This window comes from Tupaia chinensis, unplaced genomic scaffold (assembly GCF_000334495.1).
Source record: "Tupaia chinensis unplaced genomic scaffold, TupChi_1.0 Scaffold000574_1, whole genome shotgun sequence".
Lineage (NCBI taxonomy): Eukaryota > Metazoa > Chordata > Mammalia > Scandentia > Tupaiidae > Tupaia > Tupaia belangeri.
This window is the reverse complement of record NW_006160088.1, coordinates 3,149,345-3,169,834: the sequence shown is the minus strand read 5'-3', so window position 1 is coordinate 3,169,834 and position 20,490 is coordinate 3,149,345. Positions and strand designations below refer to the sequence as shown.

At 48.6% G+C, this 20,490-nt stretch overlaps 1 protein-coding gene across 2 annotated transcripts in view; it reads left to right on the top strand.

Annotated features, from left to right (window-relative positions):
- Positions 1-20,490, top strand: part of ARMC8 (armadillo repeat containing 8) — a 122,762-nt gene that overhangs the window by 52,669 nt on the left and 49,603 nt on the right. For both annotated transcript variants that reach the window (XM_014591443.2, XM_014591444.2), the window contains 4 exons: positions 7,806-7,888; positions 8,324-8,405; positions 15,211-15,297; positions 18,884-18,976. In XM_014591443.2, coding sequence (XP_014446929.1) covers positions 7,806-7,888; positions 8,324-8,405; positions 15,211-15,297; positions 18,884-18,976 — 345 coding nt within the window. The remainder of the gene's footprint in view (positions 1-7,805; positions 7,889-8,323; positions 8,406-15,210; positions 15,298-18,883; positions 18,977-20,490) is intronic.

The window sequence follows — 20,490 nt, the reverse complement described above, 5'->3', positions numbered from 1 at the left end:
CACCAGCCACAGATGCCAGTTCCTTCCCATAGTTATGTCTGCTGTCATTAATGCGTGCAGAACACAGTAAGAAAATCTGCTTCCCAGCTAACCCCGCCCACAGCAAGCACTGCGGCTGCCCCCCCACCACCGCCTGGTTCTTGGAAGACCTTGTACTGTGGGAGCTTCTTGTTTTGTTCTTAATAAAAGGGAAATAGTATAAATATGTCCTTCAGAATCACAGATATCAGCTGCTCCGGCATCTTCATGTTGTGAAATACAACAGCGATCCCTGACCTTTTTGCTACCAGGGACTGGTTTCGTGGAAGACAGTTTTTCCACAGACCCTCAGGAGAGGAGAGGATGGTTGCAGGATGATTCAGGTGCATTAAGTTTGTTGTGCACTTTATTGCTATTATTATTATTACACTGCAATATCGATGAAATATTCGTTCGGCTCAGCATACGCAGAATCAGCGGGAGCCCTGGGTCTGCTTTCCTGCAGCTCATCAGTCCCCTCATCGGTACTGCCACTCATCTGACGGTGGAGCCAAGGCGGGGATGCAGCTCAGTGGGTGTGCAGACCCTGGGGAATGGCTGTAAATACAGATGGAGCATCCCTCGCTTCCCGGCCTCTCACCTCCTGCCGGGGGGCCCTGGAGTTGGTCACCCCTATTCTTTAAGCATTCTCCGTCATCTTGTGAAATCACATGATCATTTCCTAAAACCCAGGAGAAGATGACACTCCCCAGGCCCTTCTGGTCCTGTCTCCTCGGCCTCCCCAGAAAAGCTGGTTAGACAAGCTTATCTCACTCTAGTGAGTGCCGTACCTAACTGTCCTCTTCACTCCCTACCCCTGCTCGTTCCCCAAAGCAGCCTCCACTTCACTGATAACGCGACTTCTTGGTGTTGATAGTGCTCATCTGTTTAAAAAAAGGAAAAAGATGTTAGCTGACGGACTAGAGCTTAAAGTAAGTGACCCCTGCTCAGGAAGACCCGAGAGTGTGCCGGGATTCGTCTGCATCGACGCTGCGTTGACTAAAAAGCATCGCCATCGCACCCCGCAGGTCCTGTCCAGCACAGATCCCTTTTCCTGGCCAGACCCGCTCTTTCTTCCTGACTTCTTTGTGTTGCACCGTGTGACTGCTGAGTTCCTACTTAACGAGGCTGTCTGGACTTAATCCTTTCCCTGCGTAGCTCTTAGAGGGCTGCCTCTTCTCACTTTGAAGCTTCATCCTTTCTGACCAGTTCTGTCTTGTTATAACTCGTGCTCCGTTAGGACTTTTTATGGAGACCTTTCACAAAAGCCCGTTAAGAATTAAAAATGTATTTGCCTCACTGTTGTGCACCTTAGCAAAAATGATTGATGCAAAGAGAAGACCTTCTGAGACCAGCAGATGGCGTGATGGTTATGTCGCCGGACTCCCACCTGACTAACTGCAGTTTTGAGTCCTGGACCTGGTGACTTGAAACTTAACACTGGGTGCATGTGCACGCATGCCCAAAATTCTGAGAGGAGAATGGAGAAGGGATTGTGGCATGGCCATCCTCCTGGGGGATGATTTCTCACTTTCTGTCTCTCTGCCTCACTGCAAGACAGTGTGCCGTATGGCAAAAATCTCTTAAAGAGAGAGAGAGAGAAGGCCCTCTTTGCCATCTACGCCCTTGACCCCAAACCGCCCATTTTGAATTAGTTAAGAAGTTCACTGATAGCACCAAAAATACTCCTTGTTTCAATTTCCAGATTTTTTTTTCTTTTTTTAAATTTTTTTGCTACAGTATGTGTGCATTCGCCAGAAAAAGAGAGTGGAAAGCCTCCCCCCACAAGGGAGGATGACTACACTGCAATCCCTTTTCCATTCTCCTTGAAATTTTGGGCATGTACAAGCGCCCAGTGTGTCTTTCAAGCCATGGGTCTGGGACTTGCACAGTTGGCCACGTGGGAGCCAGCACCGTAACCACCAGGCAGCCTGCTGGCCCCCAGTTTCCACATCGTTTTGCTCGGCCCGCTTGACTATAGTTCAGGGTCCAGGCTGAAGTTTCTCTAGTACCTGGAGAATGCGCCACTCCTGGGTCATGCCAGAACAGTTGGGTCTGGTTCTCCTGAAGACCAACGTCTGACTGCACATTTGTCTGAGGAAAGGCTGCTTTACGTTCTGGCCACAGCTAAGCTGCGGGTCCACTGGCACCCATGAAGGGCTGGGAAACTCCCTTGTAACTGAAGGCCATCTTAGGTAGCTAGGCTCTCTATCTGCCGTGGACCCCTGCCTTGGTATGGTCTGGGCTCCTCATTTCTTCCATAGCCCTCCAGGCTGACTGCCCTTACCTCACAGGTCATAGGGACCCCCTGTCCTGATGACGGGCTCAGACCTATTCTAGTAAATCCTATCCTCTCCAGAGACAGAAGGCTCAGCAAAACCGTGTGGTCATGAAGGGAAACAGCAGCAGAGAGGTCCACATCACCTAGCCCGTTGCCCTGAGACTCGGTCAGTCTGTGAGGCTGTATTGTGTTATGCGACTTAATTCTGTAGTCAGATTTCTAGGCCAGGCCCCTAGAAAGCAGAGCAGAAGGGTGCGAGGATTCGATCCATCGCCAAGACCTGCCTGAGATAGCGTCTGCGTAACAGAGGGCACGCTCTCGCTTTCTTTTTCAGCCGATTCAACCCGCTGTGCTCCAGAGCATATTTACTGAGTTATGACTGAGGAATCTTTGACAAGAGCCATGAAGCCTGTCAACCTCCATCTCCACTCGACACCTATGGTGCCGTTGCAGGGCGCTAGGGCTTGGCCCCCTCTCTCCTGTCATGGCTTTGGAGCGTGGGGCTGGGGTCATTCCAGGGCACCTCCGTGAGCATGTCTGACTGCTCGTGGCTTTCCCAACCCATATCTGGAAAGCTGTGTGGCGCTCTGTTAGACCTTCAAGTGGGTCAGAGGGTCGTGGCAGCTGCAGTCACCCGCTCCTCTGCTGGCCTGGAAGCGTCTTCGCCGGACTTGCTTTCAGACCTTTGCCTGCCCTGTAACCACGCTCATTCTCATGCCAGTCCTTGAGTCAGGCAGGGTAGTGCCCTCTGTCTACGCAGTGGCCTCAGCGCCCTCTGTCCACGCGGTATTCTCGGCGCCCTCTGTCCACGTGGTGGCCTCAGCGCACTCTGTCCACGTGGTATTCTCGGCGCCCTCTGGCCATGCGGTGGTCTCGGCACCCTCTGTCCACGCGGTATTCTCGGTGCCCTCTGTCCACGCGGTGGCCTCGGCGCCCTCTGGCCATGCGGTGGTCTCGGCACCCTCTGTCCACGCGGTATTCTCGGTGCCCTCTGTCCACGCAGTGGCCTCGGCGCCCTCTGGCCACGCGGCCTTCATCAGGTCAGTGCTGCACATCCGTGTCTCAGAGAGCCTTTGGATCAGAACCTAGGTTCATGCTCTACTTCTGTGTCATTTGTGCTCACCCCCAGACTGAGCTCCTGATGGGGAAGGAGTATGCATTCTAGAACCCTTGCAGTGTTACCGAAGTCCCTCAGGAAGGTTTTGCTCACAAGTCCAGGCCTCCTCCTGTTGACATCGTGTGGTCTGAGAAAGGCAGACTCGTACCTGAAGGGAGGTCACCCCCAGCTAGCCCCCATGCCATGTGATCTGACTCGGGAAGGGCGCTTCGTCCCAGGGTGCTAGGCACCACACACCCCGAGGGAACCCAGAGCACGACACTGTACTCTGGTGCCAGGGGTTGACCACTGAGCACTCTGCCGTCCTCTGGCCCGAGCCGGGTGTCCTCCAGTGACAGTCGCTTAGTGCCACTTCCCAGTCGGTAGTAAAGCCCCGTGAAGAGTGTTTTCCTACTTTCTCTTGTCACCGTTTATTTCACTCTGCAGCCCACGCGCCCGTCCCTCCATGGTGCTCTGCTGCCATAGTGTCACACAGCAGCCCTGCTGATGGCGTGGCTTATGCAGCTCTGTGAGGCGACGGGAACGAGAGCGCGCTCCCTCGGGTCTTAAAGCCATGTCCGACGCTCAGTGGACGCTCGTACCGCTGAGTACGGGGATGGAGGACTGCAGGTAAGGTTTCAGGAATGCAGGGAGGGACTGTGCCGTTTGCCGTCCGGGCCTCCTCCCCCATCCAGACACCCCGTCGGACGAGGCCTGCACCGCCTCCAGTCTCTTCTCGCCTGCCGGGCTCCCCATGCTGCTTCCGAACGGCCGTCATTTTGCCCAGACTGATGTGATCTTTGTTCACCTCCTGATCACACACGATTGGAGGGAAATAGCCATTGCTGAGTGCTCTCGTTTTACTGAAGGCCCAGACAGCTAAAGTGAGTTGCTCAGGATTACACGGCAGGTCTGCGTCCTGACACTCCCTTCACGGCCGCGCCCTCTGGGTTGACTACCCACCAGCACCCTGTTCCTTCGGCCCGGGTTCAGCCCTGCTGACTTCGGAAAGGAGCCACGGGGGGACTGGAGCCCATGGTCTAAGCTTATAGAATCTCCCAGCCCATCTCTTCCGGAGAATTAGGGTTTTCATGATGTCAGGCGGTTTCAGAGATTCGTGCCTTCGTGATCGCCACGCTGGCTCTGCTCCTTGACAGGTCCACCTCGTCGGCTGGGTGTGGCCAGTCAGCATCCAGGAGCCTCTTTCACGTCTCTCCCACAGCCGGGTCTCCTAAGCATCTGCAGCCGGTGCTAACGGTATTTCTCCATCCTCACAGAGTACCGCGTGTCCTGTTCACCCCTCCCTGCCACCACCGCCACTTAGGCTCTGATGACGTCACTGTGTCCTGTCAGGCAGCTGCTGCCCCCGAGTTGTCACTCATCTCTAAGTAAACACGATTTCCCACGCGCCAGGAGCCTTCAGGCCACAGACTGTAGACCCTGAGACGTCTGCAGCAGGTCTTAGTCTCCTCCCCATGCTAAGGGTCCTGATTTGGCTTTATCTGTTTCAAGAACAGTGACTTGATTGAAGTAACTTCTCAGCAAGCCAGACTTGGATGGTTGCAGTAGCACAGGAAGTTAGGAAACGTAACCCTTACTCCCGAGGAAACGTAATAAGGTCCTCACTAGGAGTGAGGATGGTGAGATGAATACGTATAGTGCAGAAGGAACTGACCGATTCTGAGGGAGAAAGAGGTGGGTCAGGACGAGCACACACTTAGCGCCTGATTGGCTAGAAGAGTGGTAACACCACCAGCTGCAGACATAGGGGAGAAGTGGGTTAGCCAGGGCACTTGGGGACAAGGTGACCGACTAATTCAGCTTGGGACGTAATGAGGTTCCACAGACGGCCACCCTGTTCGTCAGCACCACTGCCTAGCCTCAGCAGACCTGGGGGTGAGGAAGGCGGTGTAGAACAGGTCCGGGTCCGGAGGTAACCCATACCACGTTGGTTAGACAGAGTACGGCGATGGACAGGGCCTCTGGGACACTCAGGAGTGCTTCAGGAGGTGAAAGTTTGGGGTGCAGAAGGATCTGGTGGGGCAGGCCAGGGTACGGAGGGGTGCTTTTTGGGACTTGAGCATAGCAAGAGTGAAGAGAGCAGGGAAGGTGTAGAGGCACTCCAGGAACAGGTGGGCAGCCGAGGCAGCTTGCATCCCAGAGGTCCCTACCAAGGTCCCTACAAGGAAGGTGGGCGATGGGGTGAGAGCCTCTAGGATGCAGGAAGAATTTAAAACAAGAGGCAAGCTCCTCAGGGACTGTGGGGATGTGCTGCAGGCAGGGAGCCAGCCCTGAGGGCCCCACTGAGGCAGAGGGCACACGCAAGAGCAGTCAGCCAACGTGGGTGGCTTTCTCCTGCAACATCAGCAATTTGGGGTCTAGAGCAGGAACATCCGGAAAAGGGGGGGGTCTGTCTACTAAACGGAGTTTCTAAGCAGAGCAACTGTGTCAAGCAGAAAAGGTATGGGACGCTAGGTCGACCGAGAAAGGGAGGAGTTTAGAAGCTAGAGGTGACGGTGAGGACTGTAGGCGTGAACGAAGGTAAGGGTGGGCTGAGGTCTGGTCTCGGGTGAGGAGTCGATCAACATAGAAATCTTCGTCGGCCTCTTTGGAAACTGCAAAATCACTACATAAAAATGACGGTCCCTGACTCACTGCAGCATGGTTCCGTTCTTCCTAGTTGATCTCCCCGGGTCACTGTTAATGTCAGCTGTATTTCCTGGGCCGTCTGGAGTAGCCTGAGATTCCCCATCATCTCCCTCCTGAGCTCAGCCAGTCTGAGTCCTCTCAGTTTACTCTCGGTCAGTGATCTTCAACCTTAGCTGCACACTGGACTCACCTGAGGAGCTTTATTAAAAAACAAAACAGGTATCCGGTCCCCACCCCAGATATCCTGATTTAATTGCCTGATGTACGGCCCGGAGATTTTTTTTTTTTACTCTCCCCAGGTGATTCTTTGTGGTCAGAGTTAACATCTGTTGGTCCAGATGTTCTGGCAGGTGAAGGTACTGATTCTCATATGAGTCGCTTGGGTATTTTTTACCCAGGACTGCTCCTTTACCCAGGGCTGTTTTCCACCTCCAGAGCCAGATGCCTGGGTCCCAGTCGCGCCTCTGCGATTCCGGGGAAGCTCTGCATTATCTGGAGTCCTGAATTTCCTAATCTGTTGATGGGGATAATCTTAATAGTGCCTATGGAACAGTGAAGGTTAAATCAGAAAATGTAACAGGCTGAGCCCAATGCCTGCAGAAGAACTCAAGTATTCGTTGTTCTTGTTGCTATTCGTGTTCTGATAGCATTAGCACTTAATATGATGGCTATTTTTCCATAGGCCCATAGAGGTTAAACTTCATTGATTTCCTCCACACGCTGTTTGTATCTCTGTTGCCTAATGGCAGAAAACTGCAGTCTTATCCCCCCCCCCCCCCAGTTTGCTATAGAGTGCCTGTTTGCCAGAGAGAGTGACCGAGAAAGAGAGACGTGAGAAATAAGCCCCTGGGGGAGACGATCACGCCACAGTCCCTTCTCCATTGCCCTCTCAGGATTTGGGCACACACACACACCCAGTGTGGTTTTCAAGCTGCTGTGTCTGGGACTCAAACCTTGCATTCAGCCCTGTGTGATCCAGCTGCCTTACCCACCACGCCACTGGCTGGCCTTGAACTTTTACGTTACAGAAGAAAAGCTTCGCGATGATACTGGTACTGTAGTAAGAGATGGCAAAGTGTACTTCACTAAATATTGAACTTAGTCTTCATTTCCTCCGTAAGAAAGTAGCCACTGGGGCCAGCAGGTGGCATGGTGGTGGTTAAAACACTGAACTCCCACATGGCTGACTGTGGTTCAAGTCCTGGACCTGGCAGCTTGCTTTCTCACTTTCCCCCTTTCTCGCTGACTCTCTCTGGTCAAATTAATAATTATAATGATGAATACATAAAATAATTCTTTTTTTAAAAAAGAGAGGAAGAAAGTAGCCAGAGGGTGACTGTCTGAGACCTGCAGGTTTCATTCCACGAGGCCGAGTGTGGACTGTGGTTTTCCTGGAGTCTCACTCTGGCAGGAACCTGCCCCATGAAAGTTCACTTGGATCTTTTTACTCTTTCTCAAGATGGTTTGTCTTACCGTGCCGCAGTACTTACGCCATTTAATTTTTGTATTAAACATCTTCAAAAACAAAGAAACAGAATGTGCCTCTTATACCTTTCATTCAGCCTGGTTCTCGGTGGGCTGGCCCTCCCTTTCTCATGAGCGGCCTGTTCCCACCACAAGATGGGAAGAACTTCAAGAGGTAAAGACTCTTGCCAAAAACAGCGTTAAACTTGTAGTGGGTATTAACATGCTTGCATTTACGAGCAGTGAAGTCTGTCACCTTCATGTTGTTATTTATGCAGCATTAACCTTTTTCTCCAGATCATTGAGACTGAAAATATGATGGACCGAATTGTGACTGGCTTGTCAGAGTCTAGTGTCAAGGTGCGGTTAGCTGCCGTCAGGTATGAGCTTTAAATGGTCTGAATAAAAATTCTCTGCCCTGTGTTTAACCCGTTTCCTTTCCGGTCCTTCACCGAGTACGCACAGAATCCAGGTGTTACTCAAAAGTACGATCAGGTGAATTCATACAGCTTTAACAGTACCTAACAATCTAATCTCCAAAGCCCATGGAGGGTTCTGAGTTGTTGACCTAACAATGTCCATAGACAAATGAGAGGACTTCAAAGAGTTGATAGAAAACTGGAATTAAAATGTGAGTTTATTTTATTGTAAAATTTGAAATCCATGCATACTGGTTCCATAATACTTGTTTTCCGTGAACTTTTTGAAGACCCCAGTATATGAAGTATTCAGTAGTCATTGCGAAATACCAAGTAGTTTGTTTGAAAGTAAAAGCTCCAGCTTTTTGTGAAGTTAATTTCGGTTATTTTTTGTAGATGTTTGCACAGTTTATCCAGATCTGTGCAGCAGCTTCGAACCAGCTTCCAGGACCATGCTGTGTGGAAACCGTTGATGAAGGTGAGCAGCAGGGAGAGGGTTGGCAGTGGCGTGCTCCAGAGCCCGTAGTGCTAGGCCCACGCGCTCCCTGGCTCTGGAAGCAGGTCTGATTTCTGCGCGGAGCGCTCTGAGCGTGTCTGCTCCAGCCTGACGTGTTGAGCACCTGTAAGTCTGCAGGCTGTGCTTCTGACGTCAGTTCTCCTATGTCAGGGAGACCACGTGCCTGGGTTTGTTTCTTAACTAAAGCTTTAGGTATTCATCTACCTCCCGAGGTGTTTAGTATTATACATTAAAATTTTTTAAAGTATTTCATGGGACCAGCAGTTGACGTAACGGCTGTGTCTGGACTCCCACATAGTTGACCGCGGTTCGAGTTCTGGACCTGGTGGCTTAAACTCATGCCTGGCGCGTGTGCGTGTGTGCCCAAGATCCTGAGAGGAGAATGGAGGAGAAGGGATTGTGGTGTGGCCATCCACCCTGGGGGTGATTTCTTGCATTTTGTCTCTCTGTCTCTATCTTTGTGGCAAATGCATGCACCCTATAGCAAAAAAAAACAAACTAACAAAAAAAAAAAAAAAAAAAAAAACCCCTCCTAGCAAAAAAACAAACTAACAACAAAAAAAAAACCTCTCCAAAACAAAAAAGGAATTATTTTATTTAACTGTATTTATTTATTAAAATTTGACCAGAGAGGGACAGAGCAAGAGAGCGAGAGAGAGAGAGAAGGAAAGTGAGAAAGCAAGCTGCCAGGTCTGGGACTTAAATCACAGTCGGCCATGTGGGAGTCCAGTGCCCTTGACCACCACGCCAGCCCGTTTAATATTCTACTTTAAAGTTGTAGCCACAGTTGACCTCAGAATTTTAGTTATAAAAAGGAAAGGAATTAATCATTTACATGTTACATTAAGTCTTTTGGCAATCCCTTTGTCTTTTACTAAGGTTTCCTAAAGGTCATGTGTGCTTGCCAGGGAGAGAGAAGAGAGAGAGGAAGTGAGCAATCACCCCCCCTCCCCCCCAGGAGGGTTGGCCATGCCACAGTCCCCTCCTCTGTTCTCCTCTTAGGGTTTTTGCACACACACCCAGCATGATTTTCAAGCCGTCTGGTCCAAGGTTTGAACCAGAGTCGGCCTAATGGAAGTCCAGCACCTTAACCATTACACCACCTGCTGGCCCCCCTCCCTTGTTTTGTTGTTGTTGTTGTTTAATGTAAGGTCTCTTGAGGGCCTCCTCCACCACCCTCAGAAAAGGTTTAGAGTAACTGAATCTGAACTGAGACTTAGCGTATGCACCAGGTTGCTGCTAATAATGTTACTCCCTCGTGTGTACAGAACCACGGGTCATTTTAGTCTTCGGGCTTCTCATTCTTTCACTAAGTGACCTTGAATTCAGTAAACAGGACTTTTTAGTTTTTTAATCTTTTGTTGTTTCGTTGTGGAGTGCCTCCTGTGGTGAGCAAAACCCTCTAGGCACACTGGCCATGAGAAATACTTACTTCAGGTTGGAGTGGGAGCCCTGATGTATCCTTAGTAGTCAAGTACAGCTTCAGGCAGGAGGAGTATGAAGTGGGCAAAGGCAGAAGGAAAATGGAGGATTTCCCTGGGGCAGGACAGACCTGAGCAGAAGCGTGCACGGGGTGTGCCTTCCTGCCTGCGGTGAGGGCAGGGTGTAGACAGGCCGGTGAACAGGTACCCGGGCTTCCAGCCGTGGGAAACTCTAGGCTGAGGCGCTCTACTCGTGGGAGTCCGTCTCATGGCAGAGGACACGGTCTGCGGCAGACGTCCAGGAATAAGGCGAGAGCAGTGGGTTAGGAAGGCCACAGTGAATCCCGGAGGTGCCTCCGCGGTAGGGGTGACAGGACGGGGTGTATGAGTCACTGTTGGGAACTGCCGGGGAGCACGAAGAGGCGTCTGGTCTAAATGCTGTCGTGGTACGGCCTCGGGAGGCTGCAGGACTGCATGTCCCTTTCGTTTCCAGCGGGCCTGCCTCTGCAGCCGTGTCTGCCCACGGGCACCCCTCCCGGAGCCTCGCCCTTTCACTCTGTCCTCCTCCTTTGGCTCTTCTGAATAGTCCTCAGTCCTTTGCTACCTTTGTCCTTCTGAACCGCACTAAAAGCCCCAGATCTCGAGGCCAGCAGGTGGCATGGTGGCTCAGGGCGCTGGACTCCCACCTGGCTGACCGTGTGGCGTGACCTGGTTTATGGCTTTCTCATTCTCTGTCTCTTTCTCTCTCTCCCTGGTGAGCTCATGTATCCTATAAGAAATAAATAATAACTTAAAAAAATTTTAAAGCCCCACATCTCAGATTTACCCACTCCCCACTCTGTCCAACTTAAGCACCAGTGCCTTTCCACACTGGGAAGATGCCTGCTGTGGGCAGAGGGGGCAGGTGCCAGCTCCCACCGACGAAAGTCCTTCCCAGGCCCACAGTCCCGTCTCCAAAGCCGTGGGAGCCAGATTCAGCATTCCTGGACTGTTCAAGGCTCTCCTCTTAAATGTTTTATTTTTCCCCACTCTTTCTTGTCCTTAAACTGCACCTTTTTCATGACAGCTTGAACTGATTATCCATTCAAGATTTTTTAAGTGTTTTTCTGCTTTTCAAAATTACCCTTCTCATCCGGAGCCATTTCCTCTTGATCGTGCAGCTCCGTCCCCTCTGTCGTACACATCAGGAAAGGAGCCGAGTGTGGTTTCCACCCACGGATGGTTCCTACTGGGAAAGGTCTGGGCAAGGTTGTGTACCTGGGCACGTAAGGGTGTAATTACACCTGAGCGCTGGCTCTGCACATTAAAGCTTAGTATCCCAAATGTGGAAACAAACCAGTGAGTAACTGCAGCTTCTTTCAGATTCCTCACCGCTCAGAGGCTGTTTGCATATCTGCTGATTTCTTTTTCTTTTTTAACAGTTAGCATAGCACAGGAGAACAGGAGAGTAGGCATTTGGTTTTCATGGAAAATTTTATTTGTTGGGACCACCAGTTAGTGTAATGGCTATGTTGCTGGACTCCCATGTAGTCAACTGCGGTTCAAGTCCTGGACCCAGTGGTCCAGGCACGTGTGCGTGCGTGCCCAAGATCCCTAGAGGAGAATAGAGGGGAAGGGATTGCGGTGTGGCCATCCCCCGGGGTGGAGGTGATTTCTCACTTTCTGTCTCTCTGTCTCTGCCTGTCTCTCTGGCAAGCGCATGTGCCCTATAGCAAAAACCTCTCTGTGATTTTCTTTTGTTCCTATTTTAGTGAAACTCTATTTGGTCACTGTTAGAGGTCAACTTCTGAGTTTCACACATTATAATCTTATACTACCTTGAGTAAATGCTGTTAAAAAGTTCATAGGATTGGGGCCAATAGGTGGCATGGTGGTTAAGGTGCTAGATCCCGCATGACCAACTACGTGAGTCCAGTCCCGGACCTAGGGATGGCTTGAAAAATCACACCAGGTGTGTGTGTTTGTGTGTGTGTGTGTGTGTGTGTGTGTGCATGCATGTGTGCACATGCCCAAATTCCTGAGAGGAGAATTGAGGTTTACAGCATGACCATACCCCCAGTGAGTGATTTCTCACTTTCCCTCTCTCTCTGTCTCTTGTCTCTCTGGTGAATGCATGCATCCTAAGGCAAAAATCTAAAAACAAGCTCTTAGAATCAGGCCAGCTGACGGTGTGGTGACTAAGACGCTGACTCCAGTTTGAGGCCTGGACCCGGTGGCTTGAAAAACATGCCTGGCACTTGAGTGTGTGTGCCCAAAATCCTGAGAGGAGAATGGAGGAGAAGGGATTGTGGCATGCCCATCCCACTAGCAGGGGGTGACTTCTCACTAGCCCTCTCTCTGTCTAAAACTTAAAAAAAAGATCGAAAAGTTCATAGGTTCTTACCTGTTTTAGTTTCTCGTTAGCTATTACCTAATTTGAAACAAAAACTTAAGTGCAAGTTAATAAGACAGTGAATAATATTTTTTTAAATGAATCATGTCAAGCATAGCAACTTTTTAAAAACTTGGTAGGCATTCACTAATTTCAACCAGTGTTCTCAGCTGTATAATTTTGGAAAGTGATTCTTGGGAGACCAGCAGGTGGCGAAGTGGTTAAGGTGCTGGCCGCTCCCTCGTGGCCAACCATGGTTCGAGTCCTGGACCTGGTGACTTGCTTTCTGACTTTCTCTCTTTCTCTCTCTCTCTCTCTCTTTCTCTGTGTGTGTGAGTCTCTCTGGTCAAATTAAAATAAATAAATGAATAAAAAAATTATATAAGTAATTATCTTTTTAAAAGAAGGAAAGAGAAGGGACCAGCAGTTAGCGTAATGGCTGTCGCTGGACTCCCATGTAGTCGACCGCGGTTCGCGTCCCGGACCTGGTGGCTTAAAACTCACGTCGGGCGCGTGTGCGTGCGTGCCCAAGATCCCGAGAGGAGAATAGAGGAGAAGAGATTGCGGCATGGCCATCCCCCTTGGGGGGTTATTTCTCGCTTTCTGTCTCTCTGTCTCTCTCTGTCTTTTTGGCGAGCGCATGCGCTCTATAGCAAAAACCTCTCCAAAAAAGAAGAGAGAGAGAGAGAAGAAAATGATTGTTTCTCTCGGTCCACAGACGCGTATTGACTATCATGTGAGCACAGTGTCATTGGGTTGCTCCAGACCAGGACAGATTTGACCATAGGTGCATAGATAACTCCTTCAGGAAACTTTCTTCTTAGTCGGCATGTGAGCCCCTTGAGAGGAAGGAGGTGGGAGGGAGAAAGCACCCCCAGTGGGGGGAGCCAGCAGTTTGCGTAATGGCTATGTCGCTGGACTCCCACATAGTTGACTGTGGTTCGCGTCCCGGACCTGGTGGCTTAAAACTCACGTCGGGCGCGTGTGCGTGCGTGCCCAAGATCCCAGGAGGAGAAGGGATTGCGGCGTGACCGTCCCCCCTGGGGGGTGATTTCTCGCTTTCTGTTCTCTCTGTCTCTGTCTGTCTGGCAAGCGCATGCGCCCTATAGCGAAAAACCTCTCAAATAAAAAAAAAAGCACCCCCACTGGGCACACTGGAGGTCACAGCACAATCTCTCTCCTCTGTTTCTCCATCCTATCAGGATTTGGGGTATGCACACCTCTGCACTGGGTGTGTTTTTCAAGCTGCCAGAGACAGAATTCAAACCACAGGGTTGGCTATATAGAATCCCGCTGCCCTAACTAGTCCATGGGCCCTAACCAAAATCTATTTCATAAAATTGATTAAATTAGTTTATTTGTAATTGCCAGAAGGTGTGTGCACTCGTCAGGCGAGACAGAGAGAAAGAAGCAGCAAGCACCCCGCAGGGACACGTGGTCAGCCACAGTCCCTTTTCTGTTTCCCTGTGCTCTCGGATGGGGCGTGCTCACGTGCCTGGGGCTGAGGCTGGGCCGGGGCTGGGGCTGGACCTGCAGCCAGCTGTGTGCGGTTTGCCTCTTTAACCACAAGACCGCCGGGAAAGGGGGGCAGGCGAGGCGGCAGAGGCAGGGCGAGCAAGTCTCAGAGGGGCTTCAGCAGACACAGACCAGCATGCCGAGTCTGTGTGACCTGGTCTTTCGCAACTCACAGTTCGCAGGAAACTTAAAGCCCAGCATCCGAGAGCCGTTCCTACTTTATAATTCTTCTTATTCTTAATGCGGGAGCTTCAGACTTGGTTTTGGTGAGGAAGGCAGGTGATACAGTTAACTCCTGGAACTTTTGGGGATTGTCCATTTCCAATTTGCATAATGAACTTCTTGGACTCCTTTTGGGATCATAAGCCAGAACCTGACATGACCCCAGATGCAGAGGATCTAGCGGAAGGGGCAGTGACTACTCATGAGTGATGGCGTTGCTGAAGCCTTCTCTAAGCTTCTGGAGAGAATGAATAGGTTCTGATGACAGCTGACAGAAGGAACATCAGTCATCGTGCAAAACTGCCTTTTGAATTCAGTGAGAGTTTGTAGTTATTAGTTTACTCTTTACCTACTTTGTGCCTGATAATATTCCTAATATCAACAGCAGTTATGGCAGTAAATTGCCTTTTTGAAAGCCTTCCTTATATAGCTATTACTGTGTACCATTACTGTTCCAAAATCCTTTCGTATATTCATTTGTGCACAACCTTATGAAGTAGGTACTGTCATTATCCCTATTTTACAGCTAAGGAATTCATATACCTATTTAGCTGTTAAGTTGAAATTTGCATCCAGGCCGTCTGTTTTTAATTTCCACGTTGTGCTGCTTCCCTTATTCTTTACCATGTCACATTCAATTATAAATAGTTGTATCAAGGAGACATGATTTTCTTCAGTTGATAGAGAAAAAAATCAAATCTGTAGGTTGAAGTTAAAAGCTGTGCTCAGGCTCCCACATCTGGTTCATGGAAGCGTCGGGCTCAGCACCAGGGCTGTGCAGATCCGGTCCTGAGACCAGCCTCCCACACAGTCTGTGTAGTAGCTTGGTTCATTCTCTTGACCAAAAAAGCCTTGCTAGAAACACATTGGAAAGTCCAGCTTTAGGGCAGTCCTGTAGATTGGTAAGTTGCCAGATTGGATGGCACAGAATGAGCCAGCTGGTCCCAGATCAGTCCCGTGCTCTCCAAGCTTCTCATAGAGTGTCGCTCCCTGGCTCCCTGACGTAAGTCTCGTCTCCCCCCATCCACTCCCAGTGAGGTTACAGGTTCTTTGAGCAAGATAGCGATGAGGACCTGGGTCCGTCCAATGATAGCAGGTAGGTAACGTTCAGTATCGAGTGGGTCTTTCTAACTCTCTCCCCCATGTGAGCAGTCAAAAATCGTTTCTGTTTTAGTCTTCTTATGATCTGACCTCCGTGATTCCATATCATTAATAGTATCCCCTTTTAATTCCATAGGTTTTACAAAACGCACCAGATGAAATTCTAGTAGTAGCATCTTCCATGCTGTGTAATCTTCTTCTTGAGTTTTCTCCAAGCAAAGAGGTTAGTACTGCTTTTCTCTTCCTGTTGTAAGCTTTGCCCTGACCGGCCAGAGCGTGGTCAGGTGCTTTTCACAGTAGTCGGCCCTGACGCTGTGGGGTAGGCTTTAAAACTCCTGCCCAGTTTGACACAGGGTGGCAGCAGGGCTCAGGGCACAAGTGTGTCATTCATTTGGAAATGTGGTTATTATTCTCGTGATTCCTTTTATTTTACCTGGCATATTCAGTTTATTTCAAAGATAGTACCGCCCATAGCTGACTAAACCACTGCAGCTGCAAATATAAGAAATCATTACGCAAGTAACAGACCTCTTTCAAATTATATTTACTGAAGATAAGGCTCAATTTTGTAAACTATGGTTATAAGTCAGTTCAAAAAGATAACTTTTGGTATCAGAAAATAATCTTTTACTGTTTAATGGTAGTTGTTTGGGGAAGGATTGAATGTGGGGATTTTTTACCCCTCTCTCTTTTTGCATTTTATAAATTATTTGAGCATGTATTTATGTTTTAAACAAACAAAAAAAAATCAAGATAAACTCTAATAAAAGAGAAAGAAATCTTGTAAAGTTAGTGTTACTGTATTATATATACTACCTCTGGTCTGCCCCAGTCATGAACTTAGCTTTATTATACATTTAGTAGACTCATTTTTGTTGAATTTATGTTATGCATTATCACACCAGCTGGCTTTCACGATGACTAGGAACACGGTGTTAACAAGGCAGAAGTTCAGACGCAGTTCTCCACAAGCAGAGATCGTGGAACAGAAGGGGAGCGACTGGTAGTTGCTCTGAAGACACAGGCAGGCCATTGTGCCAGAGCACCCGTGTCTGTCCTCTGGCCATCAGTGGGGTCCTGACCTGATGACGATCTCATTACAGCCAGTGCAATACTGTCAGTCATCCTGAACCGCCCTTAGGGTGCACAGATCCACCTGTAGAATATTTGAGGTCTGGCGAGGGAATAAGGTAAATGACCTCAGGCATAGGGTCATTAATATGGTTGATTTTTTAATATATTAAAAAGAAACTGGTGGGACCAGCAGATGGTGTAATGGCTACATCACTGGACTCCCATGTAGTCGATCACAGTTTGAGTCCTGGACCTGGTGGGTTAAACTCACCCTGGATGTGTGTGCATGCGTGCCTAAGATCCTGAGAGGAGAATGGAGGAGAAAAGATTGTAGCGTGGCCATCCCCCCCGGGGGCTGATTTCTCGCTTTCTGTCTCTGTCTCTCTCTCTCTGTCTTTCTGGCGCGCACATGCACCCTATAGCAAAAACCTCTCAAAAAAGAATAGAAATTTTTAAAATAAATAAATAAACTGGATCCTCTTCTCATAAGTGACCTGAGATGATCTTTGAAATGGTTCGCTATTCACATGACCCAGAGAACCCCACAAAGTCATGCAAGCCAAGAAGTTCCGAAATTCATGTTCACTTTAAGAACACCCGTGAAGCTGCCGGGCCTTCAAGGATGTGCATATCTGAAAAACTGCCAAGTCTCTGGAAGGCCTCCGAGTCTCTGCAAGGCACCACTTTACAGAGCTGCGTGCCTTCCCGTCATTACGATAGTGGCATTGTATGATGGTGGTGTTGGCAGAGGTGCCCAGGCCAAGCAGTGGAGCTGGACACAGGGTTGGCGGCCCAGAAAAGAGTGCTGGATTCTGCTGCACGTGCTTGAAAATGCAGAGAGTAACTCTGGTCGTTGAGCACGTTCACGTGGACAAGGCACCCAAGATAACTGACCGACTCGCAGAGCTCGTGGTCAGATTAACCATCCGTGAGCTCCCCGCCACAGCGAGGCGATCTTTATTACTAAAAGGGGCAAGTTGTTCCTACACCGGAAGAGGAGGTTGCACAGGAGAAGATGTCCCAGAAGAAACTTAAGAAACAAAAACTTATCTAAGCACGGGAATAAATTCAACATAAAATAAATGCAGATAAAAGTAATAAATAAATTGGGGCCAGCAGATGGCATAGCGATTCCGATGCTGGACTCCCACATGGCTGACCGTGGTTCGAGTCCCAGACCCAGAGACTTGAAACTCACACCAGGTGCATGTGCTGGGTCATCCCCTGGGGGTAATTTCTCACTTTCCCTCTCACTGTCTCTCTCTCTCTCTGTTTCGGGTGAGCGCAGGTACCCTAAGGCAAAAACCTCCACCTGCCCCCCCCCCAAGTAATAAATAAATAAATAAAATAAACTGGATCATGAACTGTAAATACTATCAGAATGTTTTGGGGCCAGTTGACAAAATTAAGCGATAGATTCAATGAAAGTATTGTCTTAATTTAATGTTAACTTTTCTGAATTTGGTAACCATACTGTAGTTATTTAGGAGAATATCATTGTTCTTCGGAAATACATATTGAAGTATTTTGAAGTGTTAAAGATAAAGGGGCCTGAAGTGGGTTTGTACTCTACTTCCAATGATTCAGAAAAAATAAGTAATATGAATATAAATGTATGGAATGAGACAGTGATAAATCAGTTATGGCAAAAAACTGGTGAATCTGGGGGCCGGCAGGTGGCATGGTAGTTAAGGGCATTGGACTCCCCCATGGCCCACTGTGGTTCGAGTCCCAGACCTGGTCCTCTCTTTCTCTCTCTTACTCTCTCCCTCTCCCTCTCACTCTGTCCTTCTCTGGCCAAATTTTAAAAAATAAATAAAGTTAAATAAAATAATCCTTAAAAAAAATTGGTGAATCTCAGAAAAGAATATATGGGAGTTCCTTTCATCGTTCTTGCTACTTTGCAAGTCTGAACTTATTTTAAATAGAAAGTTTTTCAAATACAATTCATACAAGTAGAGGAATGTGTCTCCTCTTCAAAAATGGCGTCTTGAAACGCACTCCCCTTTTATAGGTCTGTAGGCCTGAACTGCTTAAGACATGTCTACAGTCCACTTGACAGAGGGCCTTTAAGCATTTGCTGGTGGTGGTAAATCGTAATCCTCTCAGGGTTGAATGTTTGAGAAATTGCCAAAACCCATTTTCAGCCAGGTATCATAAATAAAATAAGCGACCAGGCTAGAGCAGGCTAATTTAGGGGTAAAGTGTGGCGTGACTATAAATGTGCACAACTGTTCTGCCTACATAATTGCAAGACTAGCCCTTGAAAATGTCTCCACACTGTGAACCCTGCCGCACGCCTGGAATAAGACTGGTAATTTAGAAGAATGATCTGGTTGCTTTTCTTTCCAAAACCAACCGATTGCTTCATAGTCCCGCCTGTCAGCAGCACACAGGAGCGATGTGGAAACGAGGCAGCCGTGACAGCGCGCAGTGGGATGGCATTGGGGAGCTAGGGACGGGGTCACGGGTGGGTGTGAGATGTGCAGATAGTTCGATGTCTCCTGGGTCCTCCCAGACTGCAAAGAGAAGGCACAGGGCAGGAATTATGTTGTTTTTGGGGGGTTGTGAAATGACGCTGCCCAAGGCGAGTTTTATGGCCTCGTCACCCCCAGCTCTGTGAAGGATGCTCTGGGTGAGAGTGGGGAGAGGGTCAGAAGCCGAGCGCCAGGGTATGTGCACACTGAGTTCGCAAGCCTGACTAACGCTGTGCTTTTCTCCCTCTCTAATCTCAGCCGATTTTAGAATCAGGAGCAGTCGAGCTACTCTGTGGGTTAACCCAGAGCGAAAATCCCGCTTTAAGAGTCAATGGAATTTGGGCCCTAATGGTATGTCTCACCCTTCACACGTATATAATTTACAAAGAGAATAGAACCGTCACTAAAGTTAGAACTGAAGAATGTTATTTGAGATGTCTGGAGTTTTCTTTTTTCTAACCTTGCCATCTTGGCCAGTTTTTCTAATGGCCCAGGACCTAGACCAGACTCTATCTTCAGCTTTCAGGTTCAACTGTGAGCAAGTTGCTTATCACCCTCATGCCTCACTTCTCCTATTTATTATTCAAAAAGTGAGCATGTCTTGAAGGTGACACCTGTTCTCATTTTGGGAAACCGTTTTCCTCATATCTGGTAAATGTGTAGACTGACTTCACAGAGCGCTCTCACGTTCTAAACTTGCTCCTTAGAACAACTTACGAAGTAAATAGAGAGTATTTTTATTCTACTTTACAAGTGAGAACACTAAGGCCAAGAATGAGTTGACAAAAATCACATGCATTTATGGTGTATATCATGATGTTTTAAATATGCATACATTGTGGAAGGGCTAAATAAAGCTGATTAACCTACACATTACATCACAGATCTGTAAATATACAAAACTGTTTTGCCTATATGATTGAAAAGTGAGCTTGAAAATAGGTCTAAAACATGAACTCTTCAGCACATTTGGAGTAGGTTGGCAGTAATTTTTTGCAGAATGATTTTGGTTTTTTAAGGTTTTTTTTTTTTCCATCGAGCACATGTGCTTGCCAGAGAGGGACAGAAAAAGTGAGAACTCATCCCTCTCCCCAGGGGGATGGCCACACCGCAGTCCTTTCTCCTCCATTCTCCTCCTGGGGTTTTGGGCACACACACATGTGCCAGTATGATTTTCAGGTGACTAGGTCTAGGACTCACTGCTATCGGTCTCGTGGGAGTCCAACGCCTGAAACACTACGCCACCTGCTGGCCCCTGCAGAATGATTAAATAACTTGCCCAGGGTAACAGAATTGTTGTAAAACTGCTTAGTAATTTCTTACAGTTTCTAGTACATAATTGATAATAATCTAGTTTCTAAAACTTTGTAAGTTGTGATAGCAGAGCACTGTTTCATTAAGATTACTTTTTAAAGTTATATTGAGGGGACAGCAGGTGACACGGTGGTTAAGGTGCTAGACCCTCACGTGGCTGACCACAGTTGAAGTCCCAGACCTGGCAGCTTGAAAATGATGCTGGGGATGTGTGTACGTTCCCAAAATCCTGAACAGAATGGAGGAGAAGGGATTGAGACTTGGTCACCCCCAGGACAGGGATTTCTCACTTTCTGTCTCTGTGTCTCTGGCAAACACATGCGGCCTATGACAAAGACTTAAAAGCGGGAAAAATTATATTGAAATTGGAAATGAAGTCATCCTACATGGTTGTGTTTTGGGGAGAAGTTTTTGCTATATGGCGCATGCGCTTGCCAGACAGACAGAGAGAGATAGAAAGCGAGAAATCACCCCCCAGAGGGGATGGCCACGCCGCAATCCCTTCTCCTCCATTCTCCTCTCGGGATCTTGGGCACATATGCACACGCACC